Source organism: Hyposmocoma kahamanoa, unplaced genomic scaffold (assembly GCF_003589595.1).
Source record: "Hyposmocoma kahamanoa isolate Upper Pololo Valley unplaced genomic scaffold, ASM358959v1 99702, whole genome shotgun sequence".
In the NCBI taxonomy this organism is placed as follows: domain Eukaryota; kingdom Metazoa; phylum Arthropoda; class Insecta; order Lepidoptera; family Cosmopterigidae; genus Hyposmocoma; species Hyposmocoma kahamanoa.
The window spans coordinates 2,396,265-2,424,135 of record NW_020656001.1 but is presented as its reverse complement, the minus strand read 5'-3'; the positions used below and the strand labels follow the sequence as shown (position 1 = coordinate 2,424,135).

The window sequence follows — 27,871 nt, the reverse complement described above, 5'->3', positions numbered from 1 at the left end:
AACGAAAAAAGGTTAAAGTGACACGTCCACCCACCCTGTCAAACTTCCACGGTTGCTCTAAATCTACGTGACGATTTTTCATGTTTTAACTATTAAAAATGGTAAGAAATATGTAAATTTAGTTGTAAAGTGTTCTATTGTTCTTAGAAATGTCCGGGTTTACATGGCGAAAGTTGTAGCTTGATAATTGCCTGATTGTCAGTGGTGTGTCATCATGTATCCTAAGTCGGCGTTCATTTGATGTAATTTTGGTATTTAGTTAGGTTTACGTGTTATACGGCGGTGTTAATAGTATTATTGTTATGTTTCTGAAGCCGTTGAGGTTGGACATCAAGAGGAAGTTGACGGCGAGGTCAGACCGCGTCAAGTGTGTCGACCAGCATCCTACAGAGCCATGGCTGCTGTGCTCGCTGTACAACGGCGATGTCAACATATGGAACTACGAGACACACTCACAGATCAAGCGATTTGAGGTACACTAAACGTTTCAAATGATACTGCCACAAAAAACAACACAAGTCTCCTTTTAGATGATGTTTCTTATTGGTTTCCTGCACATCATGTTACTACAGTCCATTTCTCTCTAACCTCTCAACCAGGTTACGAAAAGTAATAGTAAATTTGTCATAATGTACCAAAAACTGACAATACTTGATGCAGTTGTACTTTTAGAAAAGATTACAGTATATTGACAGAAAGAAAATGATAAAAATAAATTATCCCAATTACTTTATATGTAAATGGTTTATCCCTAGAGATTTACACCTTAAAATCAATAAATCCAATCAGTTATTGTGTATCCTGCATCAATACAAATTCATACACCTTGTATGTGGATTTTTTGAGCTTTCCGCGATATTTATTGCTTTGTTGTTTACTTTTTGTTTTGTTGTTGTTGATTTATTTTTTTGTTGTGAAATTTTTATGGTAACCTAATAATATAATCATTGCATCCCTTTTATTTTGTTTATTATTTGTTCTTAAATTATTTTCTGTATTTCTGTTCTATATTCTCCTTTCGTTACAAATCATCTCAATAAGATATTTAAATTGAGTTTTAAAAATTTTGATTTTACATCACTACCTCTCTAGAAACTTCAAATCTCAAACATCTCCGGAATCTTGCTATGTGAAATGAACTATAAACTTTTATCCTCAATTTCATGATCCGCAGAATAATAAGGTTTGTATGTTCGTCTAGTTACGACCATGTTGGTGTAAAATTTCATGGTATTTGGTTGAATGATTGAAGTGTGGAAGTGGGTCTAGCAATCTGCATGCTTAGGAATAAAATGTATTTAAAGACACTCATTATGTTTTGTATTTCTAAATAGAATAATGCATAGCATTTCCACTAATCACCCAAGTATAATTACTATCACTATTGAGTAGAGATCAGAATATGCAATATTACTTAATCAAGTTCTTAGGTTTTTGCGATTATTACACATAGGAAATGAAACTATTTTTCTGGACCGACAATTCAGGACCTTTACAGGTTCCATGGTCACGGTTGACAAGGTTGTAAAGGGCCCGAAACGTAGGTTTGTTTGAAAAAACAAATATACGCGATTTAAATATGGAAAAATAGTTTCATTTCCTATATTTACTTCAATTTCTAATAATACACATAGAGCGTATAATACCTCCCTTTGAAATCTGAGAATGATTAAAAATAAAAGGCCAAATAACAAAACAAAAGATTTTGTTTATACTTTTGTTGTGTTACACAACTGACTGATACAACACATCCACAATTTCAGTGGGAGGTAAGATCCGCTCTAAATGTGTAGTACTTCCTGGAAGTTTAGATAAATATATTTAGCATATTGTAATCTCTGGTAATAGTACCGCGAAAGTAACTCCAAATTCAACCAATAAATTAAAATTCTGGTAGGAATTTCACATCTGGATAGCAGTACTTACTTTAACATGTATATTGTAACTTACAATTCGTAAAATTCAAGGTAATGCCAGTCCTGAATATAAAGTTTCATTCTTTACATGTCAGTAAAACCTTCCTTAGAATATTGTAAGAAATAATTAAAAGATATGTACTAACTCAAAATGAGGCAAATTTTATACGAGCTAGTTGTGGATCTGTGAAAAAAAAAAATTTTAATGTATTTGAAAAGTATGAAATTGTTTAGATGTCTGTAATGACTCAAAGTCAAGGTCAAAGATTATTTATTCCATAGGTAAAATAAATTTACACTTGAAATCGTCACATTTAAGCTACTGCTCGTTCACTACGCTGACCTCCCTGAGAAGAACGAGCAAGAATCTCTAGGGATTGCTCATTTCAAATAAACTTAAATGCTATGGAATACGCTTTGAATCAAATTTGTGTGGATTCTGGAGCCATGTCGTCTTTCCATACATCTTTATCTAACACGTAGTTTTCAATTTTGTAATATGATTTTTCGACTTATTTTAATGAGTGAGTAATTAGTAAAATAAGAATGAGTAGTTTTTCATTGATTCTAAAAAAATTCCTTTTTTTTAGTTAATACACTATTGTGTTAACAGTTTAATATATAATAAACACAAATCTTTATAATAAACATGCATTTCACAGAAAAAAAGTTCCATTAATCTGAATAACAAGTTCTTGATTAATCAATGTTTGCGTGGCATTGACATACCAGTGAAATGCTTTTTTTATCTAAGCTATTTAATCATTTAAAACTTATGTAAATAATAATTAACCCCTTTCATTGACGCTCGTATTAAGATATAGTAATAATTGCATAATGCTGAGATGTTATTCAGATTTCGAGATGTTTCTCTTGCTCTCCGTCATCAGTAATTTCGATGACACCGTTTTGAGTAACTAAGATTATGCAATTAGAACTTACTTACTTGCTCTTAACATGGAGGGACATCATATTATACATACCCCATGAGGATTTATTAATAATGCCACAATTTTCAAATACTTTTTCCAACCACCTTCTCCATAAAGTTACTAAATAGTATTCATGATGCAACAATGTTGTAAAATGATGTAACCCTACTTTTTCCAAACAATTGGACTCACATTTTGTGTTTTTGTTCTTAAAAGTCGATGTTAACATGTGGAATAAAAGGAATTTGTGGTAATGTCCTTTGCGTTGTATTACAGGTATGTGACTTGCCGGTGCGATCTGCAAAGTTCGTCCCCAGAAAGAACTGGGTTATAACAGGTTCTGATGACATGCAAATACGTGTCTTCAACTACAACACACTAGAAAGGGTACATGCTTTTGAAGCTCATTCAGATTATGTGAGGTGCATTGCTGTCCATCCTACACAACCTTACATTTTGACCAGTAGTGGTAAGTAGCGAAGTAGTCAGTGGTAAATTGCTGCTAGTGGTGTGTCTACTCACGGAATGTCTTGCTTTTGAACATATTTTATGGCGCTCAAATAGCTTGATTAGTTTAGCTTAGTTTGTGTGCTAATGTACATGAAAGGACCTTGATAAGTTTATTGTATTTCATGTCGTTAAGATCGAGAATTAAGAAGTAGTGTTTGATTTCAGATGACCTGCTTATAAAATTATGGAACTGGGATCGCAGCTGGGCTTGCCAACAAGTCTTTGAAGGTCACACTCACTATGTAATGCAGATTGTTATCAATCCAAAAGACAACAACACATTTGCTAGTGCCAGTTTAGATACAACTGTTAAGGTAGAGTTTTTTACTGTCATTTATTACTTCTATAACTTTTACGTTATTATGATTTTATTAAGACATTGTGATTTATTATTGGATGTAATAAAGATTTTCCACTAACATTTGTAACAAACTGGGCAGGTCTGGCAGCTAGGGTCGTCCATTTCCAACTTCACTCTAGAAGGTCACGAAAAGGGTGTCAACTGCGTAGACTACTATCATGGAGGTGACAAACCATACTTGATAAGTGGGGCTGATGACCGTCTTGTCAAAATATGGGACTACCAAAACAAAACCTGTGTTCAGACTTTGGAGGGTAAGTACCTGAACTTCACTTCTACCCTTATGTTGGCTTTTAAAACTTCTATGAGTTTATGATCAATTTTGAGTCCTTGCTAAGTTTTCATGATGGATAATAAGATGATTTGTACATTCAATGTTCTTGTAGCTCACATGCAGAATGTGTCGGCCGTGTCATTCCATCCGGAGCTTCCGATCTTGCTCACTGGAGCAGAGGATGGCACTGTCAGGATATGGCATGCTGGCACATACCGTCTGGAGTCTTCTCTAAACTATGGATTTGAAAGAGTTTGGACAATCTCGTCCATGCACGGCTCTAACAATGTGGCTATCGGGTAAGCATACTTTGCGTTTTTCATATTGCTGTAAACATGCTATTTTCAACAATTATAATATGATAAATTAATTCTGCAGATACGACGAAGGGACCATTATGATCAAAGTTGGAAGAGAAGAGCCAGCCATATCAATGGACGTGAACGGTGGCAAAATTATTTGGGCTAAACATTCCGAAATGCAGCAGGTTAACTTGAAAGCTTTACCCGAAGGTGAGAATAAAGTAGCAATCCATATTTGACTATGTAATGTAAGACGTGACATGACAATGATGAGACGGCTGACTTTTTTATTTTACAGGTACGGAAATAAAAGACGGCGAGCGTGTGCCAGTGGTCGCCAAGGACATGGGATCATGTGAAATATACCCCCAAACTATAGCACACAACCCCAACGGCAGATTCGTTGTTGTCTGCGGCGACGGAGAGTTTATCATTTACACCGCTATGGCCTTGAGGAACAAGGCTTTTGGAACTGCCCAGGAATTCGTATGGGCCTTCGACAGCTCAGAATACGCCACATTGGAGAACTCGAGCACAATAAAAGTGTTCAAAAATTTCAAGGAGAGAAAGAGTTTCAAGCCTGAATACGGTGCTGAAGGTAAGTTTTGTAAAAACTTGTTGAAACATGTTTAAATTGATTTGTAACATTTGTTGTAGGAATGGGTAATATAGCTTTTTCTGAATATGTTATGGAAACTTTGTATTGATATTTTTGTAATCAGATTTCGAAACTATTATGTTATTGGATATAATTTTACAAGAGTAATGCGGGCCATAGTTTGGGGAATATACGATTTCGTGGTGGTATACTTTCCAAGATACACGATATCGGATATTCGATATTGCCACAGTATATAGATTCAATAACTATATGCGATCTGTAATGCCCATTCCTAATTTGTTGGTATTGCGCAGGAATCTACGGCGGATTCATGCTTGGCGTCAAGTCTATAAGCGGGATGGCGTTCTCTTTCTACGACTGGGAGCATCTGGAGCTCATCCGACGGTATGTTATGTAACAGATTTTTATTTAAATTGCTAGCGATTGAACATTGTATGCGTGATACAAATGATACGCTTTGAATATTGAGAATTATGGTTTGCTACATTTCGTCCATCTAGTCAGTAACTGTTGTACCCGATATTTTTGTCGTAAATGAGATTCTTTATGCGTATATAATTTACAGTGTAATACGAAATTTACAGCTAAAGGCTAGGAATGCTAAATCGTAATTATATTGAAAACATTTCTCGTTACGACAGTTTGATAGAGAAGTGACAGTTTGTTACGGTTTGTTGTTAGTATATTTCAGAACCGACTACCAAAGGTTTGTAGATTTTCATATGCGTGGGGATTAATATAAATTGAATGTAGTGTAAGTAATTTGCATATTGCGAATGAAGTGTGCATAAAAGGCCTATTGCGATTTTTGCTAAAAGAGTAAAAAAAACCAAAATGCATTGTTTGTTAATGTTTATTGTATTTGTTTTATTATATGTGTGTAAACGTTTTATTAAAACGAATTATAATTTAAAAAATAAAGGCGGGCGTATCCCATAAAGGGATTTCTTTGAATAACTGAGATGTTCCTTTAAGCGTAAAACACAGAGTGGGAGCGGGTCGGAGCGCGTGCGCCCGTCTCGCGCCCGACCCGCACCCGACCCGCACCCGACTCGCGCCCGACCCGCACCCGACCCGCACCCGCTCTATGTGTGTTACCAACTTTTGTTCCATTACTTTTAATAATTCATCAGATTTTACTTTCATCCAAAAATAAAAATATTTAAATAGATCACTCTAAAGAGTCTTAACTCTGTGCGGTAACAAAAGAAAGCGCTAGCGTAAACACCAGTTCGATGCGAAACGCAGGAGGGGGTGGGTGTTTTTTTATATATAAAATATAAGCGCGCATTTTACCTCCATCTCACCTAATGGAAAGTGACGATGGATCATGCACACCTAAATAATGCCTATCTCACCTTGAAAAGGCCCAAGTTATAGCGTTCAGAAAACAAGTCTGAAGACAGGGAATTCCACTCCATAGTCATTAGTCATATAAATACATTGACTTACAAATAAATGGACGACGGGTCTAATGCAAAAACCACGAAAAAAATATCCCAAGTCAACCTATTCGAAATTGAAATTGTAATGTCATCGCAGTATCGCGCTGTCAGTAGAACAAATGAAGACTAAAGCGGAGTGACGCGCTCTGTATACGATTTTAGCGCCTTACAAGTGCGGACACTTTTTAGCGCGGACCCGACGTCCATATAATTGTAAGTCAATGTATAAATAGATATATTTTTATTTCTATATCAAGAGACGGGGCGTACAAATCGTGCGTCTGATGGTAAGCTACACGCCTATCCCTAACAGTGCCATCCAGTAATACCACTGTACCTATAAAAAAAAATCGCAAAGATTTGATACGCATTGTCACTGTCAATGTAATTCCTACGCGCTTAGATTTAACAATTACATCGACGTGTAAATCGCGTCTGTTACCATGTAAAAATCAATAAAAGGTACTTAAAAAAATGCTAAGTGGCAAAACAGTGATTTGACCACATTTTTGTAGTTTGTCATATTGTATTTAGCGATTGTCATATTGTAACTAGGGTTGTTGCTGATAAGCTTTCTATTTTCTTTGGTATTGTAATAAAATATTATTTCAATGATTTTGTATAAAAAAAATCAATCTGTATAAAAACAATCTGTAGCTTTTTCGCACACGCCTGTCCGTAACAGTTACTGTGTTATTCAAAGCTTTAAATCGCAAAGATACGAGGGGCACTACCACTGCGCCCGTCATCCTGAGACATAAGTTGACGAGTCCCATATGCCTGTAATTTCACCAGTATCTTACCCTTCAAAACTGGAACACAGTAATGCTGACATTACTGCTTGGCGGCAGAAATAGGTAGATGGTAGTACTTCCCTTAACAAACTCTTTTACAAGAAGCTCTACTGCTACACGTTTATTGAATTTCCACAAGCACACATTACAATATGAAATAATAATCTTAGTACAGTTCATCCCCTAGTTTGCCATCTTTAGAGGTGGAGTATTTTCTTCAAATTCAAATAGGACAACTACTGAGGTACCCTCTTTCCAACAAAACAAGAATCATCAAAAATCAAAAATCATCAAAATCGGTCCACAAATTATCGCTACAAAAATTATATAAGAGCTATCGCGTAACATACAAACATTTTTACATACAAAAAAGAAATACAATCGAAGTGAGCACTTCCTTCTGTTGAAGTCAGTTACAAAGTAAGAAAAACAAAGCAAACCGAAGTAAGAAAAAAGAAAGAAATCAAATAAATGTACTTAATAAACAATTTACATCTCCTAATTAAAGAAAAACCTTAGCTCTAAGCAAGTGTTGCCCACAAAGCAACACACGGATTTTCGGCTATTGTCTAGAGTATAGTTTCCCAAAGTGGTCCCTACCAGTGGGCGCTGAAGAGTCCTAGGCGGGCGGTAGGGCTCCGGAAGCTATTTGGGGCGTTGATGGTGTCCACGGAGTGCTACCTGAATTATCTATATAAACTACACTACATATACGTAAATTATTTTTCATTTTGATTTTTTGTGTTAAGTTGAAAGTTAATAAATAGGTGTTTTCAATAATTTTTTGTGGAGGTAGGCATTGAAATTTCTTTACCTTGCCTAAGGGCGGTGAGTGAAATATTTGGGAACCTGTGGTCTAGAGGGTAACATAGTGCTGTTGATCAGCATTAATGTGGAAGCGTAACGCTTGGAATAGGGTTGTCGGAGAGGACGTTTGCAAGTTTGAAGTTATTACCAAATACAGATTTAAAAACTCTCATATATTACAGCAACAACTTAAAAGCATATTTTTTGGTAAATTTATTATGGTTTGTTAAAAGTCAAGTAAGTAATATAGCTGTGAGAGGTTTTTATTATTTTAAAAATAACCTCGTATTATATATGTTACTGCTTATGGAGGGGGTTGATAAATTCAATGCTATCTTCTTTGTTATGGAATCACCATATTTATCGGTACAACGTTTTTCCCCCTCTTATTACGACATAAATATTTTTCTGATTGCGTATCGATAAGTATGTGTGACTTCCCATAAATACGTAATAATAAATAACGCACACACTACTAGACAACCACAAATTACGCCCAAATTCACGAGAGAAATAAATGTAAAAACATTTCTCCCGGCTCGAGGATCCAACCCGGGACCTCTACGTAGCAGACCAGCATGGTATACGTTCGACCACAGAGGCAGTCAATAATGCAATCTCTGTGAAGATATGTTTACCCATTAGCGAATGATTCAATGATGGTACTTTATAAATAGCGTTTATTGAATTTTTTAAATCTAGCAACACGTTGTTTTTTTAGTTAATATAAGACAACAATTGTATAAGTTTTCTTTAAGGTAGCAGTAGAGCTCCTTGTGAAAGAGTTCGTCTAGGGTAGTACTGCCACCTTAGCTATTTCTACCGCCAAACAGTAATGTGGGCATCACATCATTCCGGTTTTTTCAAAGTCAAAGTCAAAGATCATTTATTCCATAAGTAAAATAAATTTACACTTGAAAAGCTACTGCTCGTTCACTACGCTGACTTCCATGAGAAGAACGAGCAAGAAACTCTAGGGATCGCTCTTTTCAAATAAACTTATATGCTATGGAATACACTTTGAATCAAATTTGTGTGGATTCTGGAGCAGCGTCGTCTTTCCATACATCTTTATCTAACACGTAGTCTGCAATTTTGTAATATGACTTTATAATCAAAATATTTTTAATGTAATTTTTAAACTTAGGAAATGATAATCTTAATATATGCTCCGGAATCTTATTGTAAAAACGTATACAGTTCCCCATAAAAGAGTCGTCTACCTTGGTTAAGCGAAATCGTGGTACCATGAGTTTGGATGTCTTCTTTTTTATTGAAATTATGTATATTTTTACGGGCATATAAAATATTTGAGTAAATGTACTGTGGTTTTGAAGGGTAAAGGTGCTGACTAGACAGGCATATGGGACTTGTCAATTTATAGCTCTGAGCGGCACTACAACTGTTATAGACAGGCGTGTCGCTTACCATCAGGCGCACGACTTGTTTGTAAGAAAAAATGAAAATGTGTCACCTCTTTCTCTGTTTTTGAAAAGTATATTGTTTTTTCCTTCGCATAAGTATGCAGTGTTTAATTTAGCCGTTACTTGTACTGACACTGCTATTCACGCACACGTGGCGAAAAAAAAATTAAGTGCATGTTGTGCATCGAGTATATAACCAGAAATAGAAACGAAATAAGGGCCATCCATCACTGGTAACTCATCAGGTAAATGGGTCTTATATCACTTTTAAATATCAACTCTCGTTGGCACTGAAATCACAAATTAGAAAGCTGAAATAGTATAGCGCCAATAACTGACCTTTGTGTACGTCTCCGTATATTCCAAAAATATTTTATATTTATTGTAATAAAGATAATATCCTTAACAATGAAGTGCTGTTCCATTCGGTGATGTGGGCAAAACAGCAAAACATCTAATTACAAAACAAACGGAATCACATTTCATCAGTAATTATATATTAAATATATGTAATTTGTCAAAGTACGTCCATTATAGTAAAGTTCAAATTAAACTGGTCATTTTTAAGTGAAACAATTGACGACACCCGTCAATGGTTTCGGATTCGGGCTGGCCAATCGGAGCGCAGTTGTCACCGAAATTATTTGGCAGAATAGTTATCAAACAAATTAAATGACAATTTGTGTCTTTTTCTGGTTATGTTCTCGATGATGTTGTGCTTCGCGATTCGTCGAGTCGCACCTGTCGAATTTGTAAGTGGAATCAATGCTGACATCACCGTTTCTTGCAGTATCGAGATCCAGCCGCGTCACGTGTACTGGTCGGAGAGCGGCAACTTGGTGTGTCTGGCGACAGACGAGGCGTACTACGTGTTGAAATACAATGCCGCCGTGGTTAATCGTGCACGGGAAACTAACTCTAACGTCAGTGAAGATGGCATCGAGGACGCCTTCGAGGTACGTTCTAGATCACATATAGCTGGTAAGTGTTTTAGGAATTCACCACCACGATATTCAATAATTTTTTTGTTAAATTACTCCACTAGTTTGTTATAATTATTAAATAATTATTAAGACAATAATCCCTTCGATCCGGCCGGATTTGAACCGACGTCTTCTAGCAAACCGTGCCAGACGCTTTGCCAACTAAGCTACGGAACGAACCAGCGGACCTCACGAAGTTTTCCTTGCGTTTGTTGTCGGATTTTTGTGTCTGGTTTTTAGTTTGCTTAAAATATGATTTACAAAATGTAACTTATAAACGTAAGAAAATAGTACTCGTATTTTGTTAATCGGTTAATCTTACCTGCTTTGCTTCCCACGAACCAGGCGTAGCCTTGTAAGTTACGGTAAATAAATTTATTATTTGGCAGCTAAACAATTCTAAAGCGATTCTATTAAGTATTAAGATAACACAATTATTATAATAGTAAGTTATGTTCATGTCATGAAGATGTAAAAAAATATAAAACAATATATATATACATTCTTTGTAAAGTAAGCGAAGTGGTCAAATTTATTGAGATTTATACGTAAAGAAGAAGTCATTAATTAAATATAAATGTTTATCTCTTAGTCACGACATCAGGTTTTGTGTAAATAGAAGATTATTATTTATCATTTTTATACCAGAGTCAAAAGTTTGACGTCATGGATTCGAATTTCTTATTGGTCGCTTCAAAAGAAAAAAAAAACGTTTAATATATTTCGAACCCGGGACTTGTGCATCCAGTGTCGACAATGCAAACCGTTGGGTTACCGAGATCGTCGACGTAGTGGAAGCAAACACCACAGAACAATAATTCTAAATTAAATTATTTGAAATCAACTACTTTAATCTATTGACAAGAACATTCACGCCAACTACATGTTCCAAATACAACGCTATAACTATCAATAGTTTTCAATTTTGTCGAATACCGTGTCGTAGTACCGTGGACAGACGTGACAGTCTATACCTACTGGGAATAAGCTAGTCAGGCAGGTAATATTGAGTGTTGACCAATGATATTTATCCATAACTGGGGAATTAAAGAAAAGCCCCTGGCGAGCTTTGACACACGGGCCTTCCGCTTACTATTTATAATTATTATATTACTATATATCATGTGTCATTTATCAAATAACTAAAAACTTTAGATGCTAATATCACGAAAGTTACCAATATGCAAATGTTTACGACAAGGATGGATTTTTTATTATAACCATGAACAAAAGGTCAGTTCTCCGAACGCTAGATTGAAATGTTGTCGGACGTAGCTTTCGCCGTACTGATAAGAATTGTTATAAACGTCGCGTAGCGCGCATGAGTGTTGATCATTTATGTTTATTATTTTTAGTTCCCACTTAGTGGCCAAGCCCCATTGTGTTGTGCAAATCGACGCAATGTTGTACGTTTGTTTAATTATTTCGACTGGACTTTGCCATAAACGACGTGTACTCATATGGTTTATCATCACACCAGCCTTCTATAGGCGTAGCAGTCTTATATACACATACACATGTTTAAATTACTAAATCACGGTATAGATTGTCCGTCCCTTCTGTCTCAAATAAACTTAAAAATACCTAGAATATCCGCCAGGCTGCATAATTACAAATCTTTTGGTAATTGAACTAAGGAAAACCAATTATGGTAACATGACTCCACTTTACTCCACTATGAGAAAATACAATGAAATTTTTCAAAATTATGAATTGGATAATAATAATAATAACGTTTATTGGAAAACATATTGTTACATAACAGTTCTTATAGTAGTTTACAGTATCAAACATGTACCCTGTAGCAATGTCAATTTTTTAAATACACATTTTGATTACCATTAATTAAAATATCATTATAATGATAATTAAATCTAAACAAATATTTTCTGAAAAGTCAATGAATTAATTGGAAAATGAATGTCAAATTGAAATCGAAGTATTTAAAAAAAAAATTAATCGTCAAATTATTCTAGAATTATATAATAATAGTCATAACATTTGTCATTTTATTAAATTACATAATTATGTCATATTTTTTATAAGTATAGTTAACATATCAAAATTCCTTTTTTATGACGTTATGAACAATTTTCCTTGTCATTAAAAAAATCTTGCAATGAATAGTAGCATTTTTGAGACAGATGTTTACTAAGTTGATTTTTAAACATTTTTACGCTATTTATCAGTTTTAAAAAGTGAGGGAGTGCGTTATAAATTTTAATTGACATCGAATATGGCCCCAAGTTGACCATTTGTAATTTTGAAACTGTTGTTGCTAGTCTGCATTTGGGTCTTAATTTTACTGAACGACAATGTAGAGGATATGCATTCAAATTATTCTTGACAATAAGACACAAATTTGTAAAATATATATACATGGTAAAGTCAAGATATTATATTTAATGAAATATTAATGATATTTTTAGTGATAAATATCACGGCCTCAGGAATGTAATCCAAATATATTTTACTTGTGAAGTTAACAGTCTTTAGCGAGCTATCTAGCTATTTTTGGTTTGCTTAATTTTGTTATTTTAATTCTTGCCTAAGTTTTTGCTGTTTGAAATAAATTAATATAAATTCTTGAATGTAAACGTGACTTGATCTAGTCATATATGTATAGATAGACTAGTCACACTCTCGTGCTTCCAAAATAATAATTATTACCTTTATGTAATGCAGTGCATACCTTTAATTTCAATGCATGCATAATACTAGTTTTAAATGTTTCGTTTTTATAAATAATTAACGTATCTGTATATATATTTAGTTGGTAAGCCTTACTAAATAACTAAATAAAATAATACACATATTTAGTAGCAGTAGAACTCACTGCGAAATAGGTCATCCAGAGTCGTACTGCAACCTTACCTGTTTCTGCCGCTAACAGTAATGTGGGCATTACTGTGCATCAGTATTGCAGTGTAGGCAGGGGTCTGGTGAAATTACAAGCACATGGGACTTTTCAACTTATGTCTCAGGGTGACCGGCGCAGTGGTAGTGCCCATCAGAATGGCATGAAGGTTGGACCTCCCCTATTTTAATTACTCTTTTTTTTAATTATGAAGTGATATAAGTGTCTAATCGCAAGCTTTAATAATTAGTGTATACTTTAAACTGAATACGATGTTAACCGAAATATTTTACCACAATAAAGTCCATATATCTGAAAAAAAGAATGTTGTTTATTTAGGGGGCAATAGGGTCCGATATTCAAAATTTGCCATTCACGTGGTTTAAAACTATAGTAAAACAAAAACTTTATACTAACGGTATTATATAGCTTCTGCGTACTTGGACGATAAAAATCCGTGGTAATTACCGGTTTAGACCAGACCACGCTCTTGACTACCCAGTCTCGACTTATGATGTTTGAAATAAATGTTGTAAATATTAAGTGTGTATAAATGTTTATTTACAAAGAGCAACCCCTAAAGTTTCTTGCTCATTTTCCTCAGGGGAATTTGTCTTTCGAATGACCTTTACAGTTTAATCAATATGACAGTTTCAAGAGTAATTTGCTCACCTGTGATATAAAGATTATTTGTGTTTGAGTTTACGTTATGACACTAGTGAATTTGTCATCAGGTTGTCGGTGAGGTAAACGAAACAGTGAAAACTGGACTGTGGGTGGGCGACTGCTTCATATACACCAACTCGCTAAACAGAATAAACTACTACGTCGGCGGAGAGATCGTCACCATCTCGCATCTTGATCACACCATGTATATTCTCGGATATGTGGCCAAAGAAAACAGGTAAGATATGTACTTTATTATATTAATATAATATTGTATGAAAAAATCTTTTTATTAAAGGAGTTGTTCCTTTAGTGGTACTAAAATAAATGGGAAATTTAACCAGGCTATTAGTTGGTTTTTTTTAAACTCTTTAAAAAAAGAGTTTGAATTAAAAACAAACTGTTTTTGATCTACAATTTCCAGAAAATCGTTAGGGATTTTTAATACTATGTAAAGTAAAACGGAACGCAATCCCACAAAATGGAACGCATTTATAAGTAATTTTTTTGGCTAATTGGCCAGTGCCATCAAAAAAATATTGACACATCAGATGTCAAAGTCATTCTTGTTGCAATAATTATGATTTTTAATATCTTAGCACAATCTCACAGAACATTGGCGAAATCGCCATATATAATTTATATTATAATTTTTATAATAATACTAAACTACCGTACATAGTTATTTTTACTTTACATTGGCAAAATCATTGATTATTTCGATGGGGCCATAACATTTAAAAGAAGAAGAAGAATATTGTAGCGTTTAAGTGTTGCTCCTTTTTGGACTTTTTTTTAGTATCGCAATGTTGCTGGAATTAATTTAACATATCTACCACACTTTTAGTTTTAAATAAATAAATAAATAAAAATGCAATTCACACTAATTTTTTAAATTATTTTGCTAAGCTCTTTATTTCAAGCTTATATCTAGCAAAAAAATTAAGCCTGGTTAAATTTTTCTGTACGACGACGGTACCACAAACACCCTGACTCTAGATTAGTAAAGTTAGTTTTTCTGCTTTCACCCGGCCGGGAATCGAACTCAGGACCACAGAGATGGCGACACCATGAAAACCGGTGTTCAAGCCACTGGATGGTCGCACAAACGACGTCAAAAATCTATGCTTGGCGCAGTGAGATTCCTGATGATGAATCCTTGTCGGTATAGTCACAACTTGCAATTGTCATTCAACTGTAGAACAACCTTCAGCTCTCGTCTTAAATTTCTCCCTGTCTTTAAGTGTATATTATTTTGTATATTATACTACATTTTATATAATTGTGCGATTAACTGTATACATATATATATATAATTAATTGTGTTTAACTGTTGCATGTTGTGGCAACCTTCAATTGAAGCAACACTTTAGCTATTTATTATAAATGATTATATCTTTATAATTAATTATAATTATAACTATTTATTTATTATAAATAATATACAAAAATTATGCATCTTCCATGACTAGGGCATGCAAAAACCGAGTGATTTTGATAACCGGTTTTTTTTGGTTACCCGGTTACTGGGTTTTTTCGGATATTTGTCTATTGTCACCAAGAGAATTCTTTAAAATTGTTAGTAAATAAAAAAAAATTTAATCAGTGTTTCGTAGATTATTTTTATTGTTTATGGAAGTCACCGCTTCAATGAGATCAATTAACTTCGTGAATTATAATAAAAACAAAAACAATACTAATATTCTAAAATAAATATGCGTATTTAGAAATAACCATTTAGGCATCTTCTTTTTCATTCGGATTCTACATAGTGTTACTAGCGTTGGTCTTGAAAATCAGACTTGAGAATATAACTTTTGCTTAATTTCAATGAAATTACTTCTGAAATAGAATAAAAATATCTTACCGTAATGGTAAATAATGTTTCCGTAACTTACAGACTTTACTTGAACGATAAAGAGTTGAACATCGTGTCGTATTCTCTCCTGCTGTCGGTGCTGGAGTACCAGACAGCGGTGATGCGCGCCGACTTCGAGACGGCCGACCGGGTGCTGCCCACCATTCCGCAGGACCATCGCACCAGAGTCGCACACTTCCTTGAAAAACAGGTATGTTCTGATTATAAATCTAAGTATCATTCGTGTGCATAAAAGCCTACAAAACTGCCAGTTCAAAATTTAAAATTCATTACGCAAGCTTGTACTCAACACTTGTAACAACAGAACTGAGGGAAACCCATAACATTACTTAGCATTAGGTCACCGCCAATAAATACCTTTTTACAACAAAAAAACTGACTTCAAAAGTTCGTGGTATTGGAAAGAAAGAAAACTATTTATTACACAAGCACAGACACGCATATAAACAAAACAAGAGAGGAACAATAATAAAAATTAATCTTTTAGGCCCTGGGAGAGGCGAGGGTCTAAAATAAATAATGATAATAATAAATTGTTACAATTATGCAGTACCGGGAAACGGGATTCATCCCCGGCCGATCTGAGTCCTTGCATTATTTAGTCACATTCGCTCCCTCGTGAAAAACATCGTGACATGAAATAAACTTAAAAATTGACAGGGTTTCAAACAACAAGCATTAGCGGTATCCACTGAGCCAGAACATCAGTTCGAGTTGGCTTTGTCGCTCGGCGAGCTGCGGAGAGCGAAGCAGTTGGCGGAAGAGGCGGCGGCGGCCGAAGGTGGTCTTTTGAGCCGCACCTCGGCGGCAAGGTGGTCGAGACTGGGAGCGGCCGCTGCGGCTGCTGCCGACACAGAGCTCACCAAGATGTGCTACCAAAGCGCTAAAGATTACAGCGCGCTTTTACTTATGGCCGCTAGTACCGGTGAGTATTTTTTAATTTTCCAGGCACGTCACGTTTCATGTGTGTTTAAAATGTTTGTTCTTACTGCAACTTATCGTTTTTTTTTTTAATCTAATTTTAAAAATATATTAAATCCATTTTGTTTTTTTTTTTCTACAAAGGTCAAATCATTGTTTTTCACTTAAATTTTATTTTGTTTAAGTAGGAACTGTTGCACCGTCCGTTTCACATTTTTCTTGACAACTGTAACCCCTGAGACACAGGTTACCACTTAGTTCAGGGGTGGAATGTATTTTATCTATTTTAGACACAGTTGTACAAAACCTGTTTTATTTATTAATTTTAATGTATGCCATGTAACATGTTCTATTTTTATGTACAATAAATTATTATTATTATTAAAAAACGAACGACGGCTACGGTCCCGGATTCGATTCCTGGGGTCGATTCAGAACCGTACGATAACTCAGTTGTCGACCGGTTCGATTTAATGTCGTACGATTTCTTTTCATTTTTATTCACAACACCCGAATCGAACTTTAAACTGTCGTATTAGACACCGAACCGAAATGACGTCGCACCCGTTAGGTTACTCGAGGTTCAGAACTTAGTTATTGAATGAAAGTTTCCGAACGTCTCATTGTTTACAAAGCAAGAATGTAATACGGAAATTACTTATTTTTTAATGTAAAGTCTTTAAATTTTATTAATTTATTTTAATGCAAGATTAATGCATTTGTATATTTTAGGCCTTTAAAGTTCTCTATCTCTAGTCCGTAAACGCTGTTGGATAACGATATCGTATCCGAAAAAGCGCCCTTTGATTCGAGTACGATATCCAAACGACCGAAGAGTTCTGAATCGGGGTTTTGGGCCGGGAGAAACATTTGTATGACCTACATTTATTATCTCGCGACTTTGGGTATAATTTGTGGTTGTCTGTGTGTGTCCATGGCAACCGCTTTACAGGATATCCCCAGTGCGGGGCTATGAGTGTGTGCTGTCAGTGTGTGTATGTGAACCCGATAAACTATGATGATTTCCGATACCAAACAACGTATTTCTGCTACAATGATGAAGCACCAAAACAAATATAGAAATATTTATTTTCGAAATTGGTCCTACCGAGAATTTTATCCGAAACCTCGCCATCCAGTGCCCGTACTACAAACCGCTGGGCCACGGAGTTTTTCAGAATCAAATTATCAAATTATGTCCGTTGTGTAGATTACGTGTGGGCGACCTCTAGCAATACAGTTAAGTATTAATTTGTAAATAATTGACTCTTCTTGTGCAGGCGATAAAGTACTATTAGAAGAAGTAGCACAAATGGCTTCGGAGGAGGGCGACGACAACATCGCTTTCGTTGCCTATTTCACGCTCAATGACCTCAACTCCTGTCTCAACCTGCTAATCAAGCGCGACAAACTTCCCGAAGCCTCCTTCTTTGCCAGGTATTAACACTATAAGGTACCATAATTTTTATTATCCAGTGAACATTATTTTCTGTACACGTGAATAGGATTTTATGTGAAAAAATCCGTTTATAACATTGACTTACAATTATATGGACGTCGGGTCCGCGCTAAAAAGTATCCGCATTTGTAAGGCGCTAAAATCGTATACAGAGCGCCAAACTCCGCTTTAGTCTTCATTTGTTCGACTGACAGCGCGATACTGCGATGACATTACAATTTAAATTTCGAATAGGTTGACTTGGGACATTTTTTTCGTGGTTTTTGTATTAGACCCGTCGTCCATTTATTTGTAAGTCAATGGTTTATGATATTTAATTTTTCAAGTTTTTCGATTTCAATTAGAAAATAAGTAAAAGTGTAATAAACCAGCCCTCTACACTTAACAATGTGGTACTTCGCAGTGCCATCACTCGGACGTCTTGTAACGCCGACGTAACGCATTGTGTAGCATCGTTCTCATTCTATAAGCACCTTCTATTTGGCACTTATTGAAAGAACAATAGGATTTTTTTTTTAATTTGTTGTTTATTATAAACACGTGTGTCTTCCGTCCAGATCTTATATTCCCTCCAAATTGGCTGAAGTGGTGAAGCTATGGCGTGAGTCAGTTGGTGCCACAAACAAAAAGTCAGGACAGTCCCTGGCTGACCCTGAACAGTACGAAAACTTATTCCCCGAATACCAGGTAAGTACCCTTACAGGAAATTAATTGACCAATCAGGAGACTTTATTTTCAAACCAACCAACCACATAGTTTGTAACACGCGGTAGACGTAGACACGGCAACAGCATTCGGAAATATTCGTAGCTTCCGGATTTTCCCGATATGCAATATTTACATCTTGGTACTGAACTTTATTTTGTGTCAAATATTTTGAGCTCTAGGAACATTGACTTACGATTAATAAATAAGTCAATGTCTAGGAAGAACAGATTAAAGTCTTATTGGAATTTGAAATACACTAAACTTGCCTTTATTTGTCAGCTTTACATGTTTTAACAATCAGTTCGCTAAATAGAGAGTATTTGCCAAATCCGCGCAAATTGTGCTAACGTTTCTTTTCCCCCAAATTAAGGGGTAAAAGAAACAGTAATCGTATTTCTTTTAAAGTTAATGTATACGTCGCGTTCTCAAGATATATCACAACTGTTAAATGTGTGCCAACAGTACACGGAGTTCCATAGACTTGAGCTCAGTACGCGATTTTCGTTTTGTACGTAATGATCGTGTCAAATATCTCACGCGAAACCTCGAAAGTTGTGAAAAAATGCCTTATTTTGCTACTTTGGAGTGCAAAATTGATAGTCGCACCCATTGACCTGCCAATAAATGGACGTCGGGTTCGCGTTAAAAAGTGTCCGCACCTGTAGGGCGTTAAAATCGCATACAGAGCGTCAATCGCGCAACAGTCTTCGTTTGTTCGACTGACAGCGCGGTTGTCAATCATGCAGTACCAATAACAATAACTTACTGCAGTAAAGTTTAAAAACAGGATTTTGTATCATATTTTCACTAAACAAACATATTGTGTTATCATAGTTCTCATTTAAAAGTGTTATTTTGTACAGTTTTATAGTATTGATTTTATATATAAATGAATCGCAAATGTAAATTACAAAAGCACACAAAATAATCAAATAGCTAACTGTCCTTTTTCTACACATTGCATGCGCAAAATATAAAAAGAGACCCATTATGTCAGTTTCAACGAGCTTATATAAACTTCTTGGTCATTTTCAATTGTTCGAACCACAAGTGATTGAAATATTTAGAACAAAGAAACTGTAGAGTCGCTTTGATCTAAATCTTATTTTTAAAATTATTTTTTTATTGAACGTTGGCAATAACTAACAAAATATAGCTTGGGATGACCTATCAAAAGTCAGAAAATACATTTGCCTGAAATAACGTTAGCTCGAATTTTCGTAATGTCAAATGTATTTTTTTAGGTAGAGTACAAAACAAAAGCTAATTTTGTCTTTGTGAAAAGCATCAAAATTACTCGAAAGTTTTATTATAAATCGGTTTTCGGAATTACGGATATTTGAGTTCACGTTTAGTTAGAATATTGGTACATTTCTTATAGTACATGCTTATTTTCACTCTTTATTATATCTTTAAGTGAACTTGTACAAAATTCGACATAATAATATATATAAAAATTAATTAATATTTTCGAGAAAGGCTCCTCCATTACTCTTGTGTTCAAGTAATTATCAGTTTAAACCAAATATGTTGTTTTTAGGCCCTTAAATTGTTGCAATCAAAATTAGGCAGTACTGCAATGACGTTACAATTTAAATTAAATGTTTTAGTTTTTTATATTTCGTTACATGTCACTACGTTTGTATTATGTTAACTTCGGACATTTTTTTCGTGGTTTTTGTATTAGACCCGATGTCGATTTGTTGGTAGGTCAATGGTAGCACCTGTAATATTATCGATGGTGGTGTTTCATATCAGGGTTGTCTTATTTAATTTTAGTGAATTTTCTAAACCCATGTAGGGTTACCACAGAGATTAGAACCGTCTACCACGCTTTCCAGCTAGATACCGGTGCTCTAAAACATAAAACTGAAAAGGTTGTAAACCCCCAAACGAAATTTATTACAAGTTGTTGGTAAAGAGAAAAAAGAGGCTGTAACAAAAAAAAGTATATAAAAACGGGTACAATACTACAAAACACTCCCTAACTTAATTACATACGGATATGCTTATGGATGAATATAAAGTAGATATTAATTAGACACTTACCCCAAAAGGACCGAGTTATACTGATTTACAGATAGGTATTAAAATTGGTACGTGATTAGTAGTAGCTATTACAAATCTGGTAAAGGAATCAGAATTAGACGTAATTGAGATTTATACAGCACTGTACGCTGCTGCGTTCGAGCAGGGAGTGAGACGATGGAAGGAAACAAAATCAGAATGGCGAGGCAAAAGAAATTATTAAAGAACGGTTCAAAATTTAAAAACGAGTGGCCAGGAATCGGAGAAAAGGCGATAAAAATGTGGGAGGACGATGTAAGGAGGTCACATCGTCACAAAACAATAATTAATTATAGCTATTTGACAAGACAGCGGACATTTATTTGTATATTGTCGTGCAGGAATCACTCGAGCTAGAAAAATACCAGAACGTGTTTGGCTTCGAGCACAGTTCGAAGTTAATCAACCTACCACCCGACTCGAAGGAGTGCAACACTGACAGAAACCTTGCCGAGGAGATGGCTGCGGCGGAGAGACAAGGCCTTTATGTGCACAAGCCAGGCCCATCCAGTGAAACCCGGTAAGATTGGTTATATCAGAACGTTTTTAATGCCGATTGCAACAATATGGTACATTATTGCAGAGGCCAGGAAGTAAGGGATTGCTGGACAGTTCCTGCCGAGGAATATATTTTGCTTTTCTCAAACAATGTGAAGAAATAAAGGAATAGAGAGTTTCCTTCATTTCAGAACTCTACTCAATACTCAAGTCAGGACTTGAGTATTGCAGTGAGCACTGAAAATCATACTCAAGTCCTTGCCATTAGGGTTGTATTTCCAGTGATTGAAATCATACTCAAGTTTGCTCAAATCCTGACTTGAGCATTGAGTAGAGTTCTGTAATACGACCCTAAGACACTCTTTGACCACTTTATAACCGCTCATAGTTCTCAAGATTATTTTAGTGATTAATAAGTGGTAATCTTTTGACTTTTTTTTGATCTTTGTAACTTAATAACATAATAATTGAATTCTTATGTTGTTTATGATATGTTCTTCAATTATTTTCTGTAAATCGATTCTCTCTTCGTTACAAATTATCTCGATAAGAAGATTAAATCGATTTTTTCATTCGATTTTCTATCACCACCACTAGAAACTTCAAATCTCAAACGTCACCGGAATCATGCTATGTGAAATAAACTATAATAACGTCATTACCTACTGTTTAATAGTATAAAGATAAATTATTATGAAATTGACAGCATTCCGGACAGCGTTACGCTCAGCGACACACAGCTACCCGTCGAAGACAAGCTGAAAGATCGAGAAGCGCTGGACATCATGGACGAGATCGACCGGGAAATTGAAGAAATGGCATTAGGGGACACAGCTGAGAGCGTGGTACGTGTCTAAATACGGTTAAATACAGTTAAATACCTGTAAAATGTCGCTGTTGTGATTTTTATTAATACCGACTTGCTTGACGTACTCACTGACGCGTACATCACAGACTTAGGGTTTCTTGTTATTTTAATTAAATAGTGATCTAACGAAGAAAGCCTAGATCTGCCCTTTTTGTATTTCTTTTCAGTAAATATTAAACAAAAGGGAAGACAGCAATGTTATAAATGGCTTAATACTTTTTAGATCGAATAACACACACGAGTAATTAATGTGTTTGCCGTTACCGTCTCTTTCACTGGGATGTTTTTATATGTCTCATTTATTCTTTCATAATATTGAATACAGGAAGGAGAAGGTATGAATTTGTATTCATTGTTTCTGTACCTGCAGCTTAAAATTTGTGCTAAACATTTTTTACTTAGATTTTGTGGTATTTCCGTTGACTGCATAATTTACTGTACTTCGATGAGTAGATGGCCACAGTGACTAGAAACCGCGATTTGATGAAATAACAAATTAAACTTGGCTTGTGTCAAGGTGAGGTGAGGTGTGAGGTGCCGCCACTGGCGATCCGCAACCCGCGCGCTGAATATTAGTATGATTAAAATAAGAACGGGCGGAAAAAAATTTCATACAGATCCGACATCGACAAGCGCCCGATGGCGACTGACGGGGCAGCGTGTAGTTAAATGAGTTTCAAGTGTTGGGATAATGTGAATTTAGTAATTACTGAGATGCAGGTGAAAATCAAAATTTAGTTCTCTGTATTACTTAAAGACAAACATTTCCAATTAAAAATTATGGGAAAAATTAGATATTTATTCTTAAATAGACTTTTATTTTAAACGGTTTTTTTAGGATTTTAAATGATTGAGTAAAGTACATTCTTTCGTGTTAGCACATTCTTTTTCAATTCAATTCAATTAGCACATTCTTTAGTCGGTATCCTTAGGTAAATCGTATATATTTTGTAAAGCAGTTATTTAATACTAAATGCCTAGACCATTTCAAGTAACAAAACAAAAAACTAACTAGAGAATTTCTTGTAAATGAACAACGGGGAACTAACACCCGAACCAGGACCAATATATTTTCTTTTTTTCTTCTTTTCTTTTAAAGTTCCGTTTCCAAATCAGTCTTCATGTAGCGCCCACAGTGCTTACCTTTAGACCTCCGAAGTCGTAAATATCGTATTTTTCATATCTGCTAACAAGTCGTTTAGTTCAAAAGATGCTTCTCAAACACTCCAGTATTCTATTCTTGGGAACAAAAACAAGGTTCACTGATTAGGTTAACTGGAGATGAACTTCATTCGGCTCTTTGACTTCATTGTAAGAAGTTACTAATGAGAGTATATTAGAACCCGAAGCCGAAGACTGAGGGCTCCAATGACTAGATTCTGGAATAAAAAAATAATGTGATAATTCATTTCTTGTATGTATAATTAATATCGCTTCACAACACAACAATTACATATTTTGCAAATGGCGGGCTTTTTGTTTTTTTTAATGCAGTTTTTTCATTTTAGTGTAAGTGTTATTACATTTTGGGTTTCTTAATTGTTTCTTGCTTGTTTTAGCTGATGGCTCTATGGCCGATGCGCGACAAAAAATTAATAATAATAATTATGATCGTCTGAGTCTATTTTTTATTTAGTACATTTTTCTTTTTGCATTAATATCAAAATTTCCGAATGCTAGAAGTGTGAATCGATTTTATGTTATTCATTGTGTCAAAACGTGTTGCTAGATTGTAAATGCTATATCGATTACACGATGCGTTTTATATAAAGAAATGTATCGTCTGCTAAATTTGAAACCTCGTAAATCCGATATAATTTCTAAGACTATTACAAAATGAAGCGATAATCATAAATAGTCTCAATTGTAATCATAAATAGGGTTCTCCAGTAAAAATGGGTGTTCCGCAGGGCTCAATACTTGGACCTTTCTTATTTCTGATTTATATTAATGATCTGCCATTCTTTGTTAAGGACCATTGCGAAATAGTGTTGTTTGCTGATGACACATCCTTGATTTTTAAAACAGACAGACATGACATTAACTATGACCGTATTAATGATACCCTCTCTAAGGTAGTTTATTGGTTTAATGCTAACAATTTATTGCTTAATGCCAAGAAGACAAAATGTGTTAAATTTGAATTACCTAACGTAAAATCGACTAGTCCAAGCATAGAAATAAACGGAGAAAAGTTAGACCTTGTTAATAAAGCAGTCTTCTTGGGAGTGACCTTAGATAGTAAACTTCAGTGGTTTCCACATATATCGTCCCTGGCCAGCAGATTAAGCTCCGCTGCATACGCAGTCCGCAGAATACGTGAGCTTACCGATGTTAGTACTGCTAGACTAGTTTACTTTAGTTACTTCCATAGTATAATGTCCTACGGGATTCTCATGTGGGGTAAAGCGGCAGATATTCAAACCATATTTGTATTGCAAAAACGAGCGATTCGTTCTGTGTACCGTCTAGGCTCTCGGGTATCTCTCAGAGAAAAGTTTAAGGAGACTGGTATCATGACTGTGGCATCACAGTACATTTACTCAAATATTTTATATGCCCGTAAAAATATACATAATTTCAATAAGAAAGAAGATATCCATAATATTAACCTTAGAGCTAAGTCCAAACTCGTGGTACCACGATTTCGTTTAACCTAGGTAAACAACTCTTTTATGGGGAACTGTATACGTTTTTACAATAAGATTCCGGAGCATATATTAAGTTTATCATTTCCTAAGTTTAAAAACTACATTAAAAATATTTTGATCGAAAAATCATATTACAAAATTGAAGACTACGTGTTAGATAAAGATGTATGGAAAGACGACATGGCTCCAGAATCCACACAAATTTGATTCAAAATGTATTCCATAGCATTTAAGTTTATTTGAAAAGAGCAATCCCTAGAGTTTCTTGCTCGTTCTTCTCAGGGAGGTCAGCGTAGTGAACGAGCAGTAGCTTAAATGTGACGTTTTCAAGTGTAAATTTATTTTACCTATGGAATAAATAATCTTTGACTTTGACTTTGACTTCTTTGAGGCATATTTTTAGTTTCTAGTTATTTCTAGTAATTCTGCTTTTTGTGCCCACTCAAAAGTTCACATTAATGAAGGTACGAGTTTACGAATTTAGCCGACGTTATATTTATAAGGGAGTGGCCCCTAGAGTTTCTTTAATATTGTTCTCAGGGCAATCTGCCTTACCAATGAGTGGTAGTATTTAATCAGTATGACGGTTACGAGTGGAATTTGCTTAAATATAAAAATTTTTAAATTTCAAAAAAATTTAGTATCTTACTGATAAGCTCCTTGTGAGTTCGTCCAGGGTAGTATTGCCACCTTGCCTATTGCCGCCAAGCAGTGCTGTGTTCCGGTTTTGAAGGGTAAGGGTGCTGGTGAAATTACAGGCACATGTGTCTTGTCAACGTATATGTCAAGGTGACGGGCGCAGTGGCAGTGCCCCTCAGATCTTTGCTATTTAAAGCTCTGAGTGGCACTGTAACTGTTATGGACAGGCGTGTAGCTTAGCATCAGGCGCACGGCTTGTTCGCCCCGTCACTTGATGTTATAAAAAAAAGGATGCAGATGTTTAAGTTTCGTCAATACACGCACTGTTAATACAACATTGTATTAACTCAAAAAGTGTATTTATTCAGAATAGGTGAAAAACGAATTACTCACTTCCCGTGAAAGATCATTAAAATGTATGCATAGATTAAAGTTTATTACAGACATTGTCAACAATTTCCTACTTGCCAAATATATTTAAAATAAAAGTGAATAAATAAATTCATATTTTTAGTAAGGACTGTTTAGCCCAGAACTAGCTCATAAAATGTTTGCCTCATTCTGAGTTATAAAGATGTCTTTTAATTGTTTCTTACAATATTCAAACAATGGTTTTATTGACTCGTAGAGAATCAAGTTTTACGTTCAGAAGTTTTCGCTTAGTTTGGGGTTTGGGGTGGATTTTATATAAGTAGCACGTACAATCATATAACGTTCCTACTGTTTTTTGTTTTACTGTATGTGTATATGCTTAGATTAAGAACGCATAGAAACCTAGCCCGCACAAGCTAAGTGAGGCAAATTGAAGCGCTCCCAATGGGCCTACACGGGCGGACGGGTCTTCAGTGCTCAAGGTCAACTTGCACCGCGAACAGCTCCAGAATTTTAGCTAAAAATGACGAAATGTGCGGTAAATTAGTGTAAAAATACGTTAGGCAAACATAAAATAGATACTAACATCACATTCCACAAGGAAGTAACGCGTTTCAACTTGTATTTTTATATAAATATTCACTAAAACCGAAAATTAGCCTACTAATAAAACTAGCCTACATGAATTTGATTTTTGCCTCACTTGTGACAGTTCGTTTGATATGGAACTATCATTCTATGCATTATTATTCTAAGTGTATATGAATGAAATAAATGTTACTATACATGTAATCTTGAATTTCACATATCGCACCCCTCTTGGTACAATGGCACAAGTGGAGTTACGTCAAACATGTTTATTGCTCCATTAGATACAGAAAAATATAACCCACAATATTAGTCGCTAGAGTTACAAGAATTGGAGAGGATGTGCGTTATATTATTGTGTATCTAATTGAGCAATAAATGTTTTTGACGTAACTCCACTTATGCCATTCTTTCACGAGAGGTGCGATATTTTGGGTTACAACATTGACTTACAATTATATGGACGTCGGGTCCGCGCTAAAAAGTGTCCGAATTTATAGGGCGTTAAAATCGTATACAGAGCGTCATTGACGCTTTAGTCTTCGTTTGTTCGACTGACAGCGAAGCAAGCAAAATTAGACAATACTGCGATGACATTACAATTTAAATTCAACGTTTTAGCTTTTTCATATTCCTTTACATGTCACTACGTTTAAATAGGTTGACTTGGGACATTTTTTTCGTGCTTTTTGTATTAGACCCGTCGTCCATTTATTTGTAAGTCAATGGGTTACAACGTGTTACTACGTCGTACGAAGTGTTGATAAAGTTTTCAGTGCAATATTAATTGTAATCCTTCTTTTCAGGATTTATCGGATGAAGGCGATCTGATGGATTAATGGCTGGATGTATTTACATTTTTTATTTTATATTATAACTATCATAAAATAATATGTATTTCCTAAAGTGCTAATACATTTTAAGATTAAAGTATTATACAGACATTTGTTCCGGTGTTTTTGTTTTCTCGATGTACACCACTATAGAGATTTATTGATATGACTTTCGAATTAGGAAATTATTGTTATTGAATTGTTCAAATTGGTCTAGACGAAATTAGGAATATGTTTGTAATGGGCGGCCACAACGCAAACGTCGAGCCGCCCGTGATATAGGACTCTATATGTATATAACAAGATGAATGGTTATCTAGACAACGTATTGTTAGTTATCAAACTCTTCAAAACTGCCCTAGGTGCGCAAATATCGTCCCTAGGCAAAATTTTCTGGGTCTCATATTATCGTTTTAGCATTTCACGTCTTGAGCCGTAGCTCGGCAATATCGTTACATATATAAGTTATATTCATAACGAAAAAAAAAATGTTGT

General features: G+C 35.1%; 1 protein-coding gene across 2 annotated transcripts; it reads left to right on the top strand.

The window, feature by feature from the left end:
• Positions 1–21: 21 nt before the first annotated feature.
• LOC113239184 (coatomer subunit beta') lies at positions 22–27,871 on the top strand. Of its 2 annotated transcripts, XM_026476056.1 has the most exons (18): positions 22–101; positions 315–473; positions 3,125–3,317; positions 3,524–3,672; positions 3,799–3,973; positions 4,106–4,292; positions 4,372–4,505; positions 4,594–4,893; positions 5,211–5,301; positions 10,178–10,343; positions 13,962–14,131; positions 15,794–15,962; positions 16,433–16,697; positions 17,974–18,130; positions 18,710–18,839; positions 21,269–21,447; positions 22,132–22,270; positions 27,350–27,871. In XM_026476056.1, exons 1-18 carry the CDS (start codon positions 99–101, stop codon positions 27,380–27,382), a joined length of 2,799 nt encoding a protein of 932 aa, XP_026331841.1. In that variant the 5' UTR covers positions 22–98; the 3' UTR covers positions 27,383–27,871. The 2 variants fall into 2 exon arrangements, with proteins under 2 accessions (XP_026331841.1, XP_026331840.1); XM_026476055.1 differs by lacking the exon at positions 22–101 and having other exon boundaries at positions 303–473.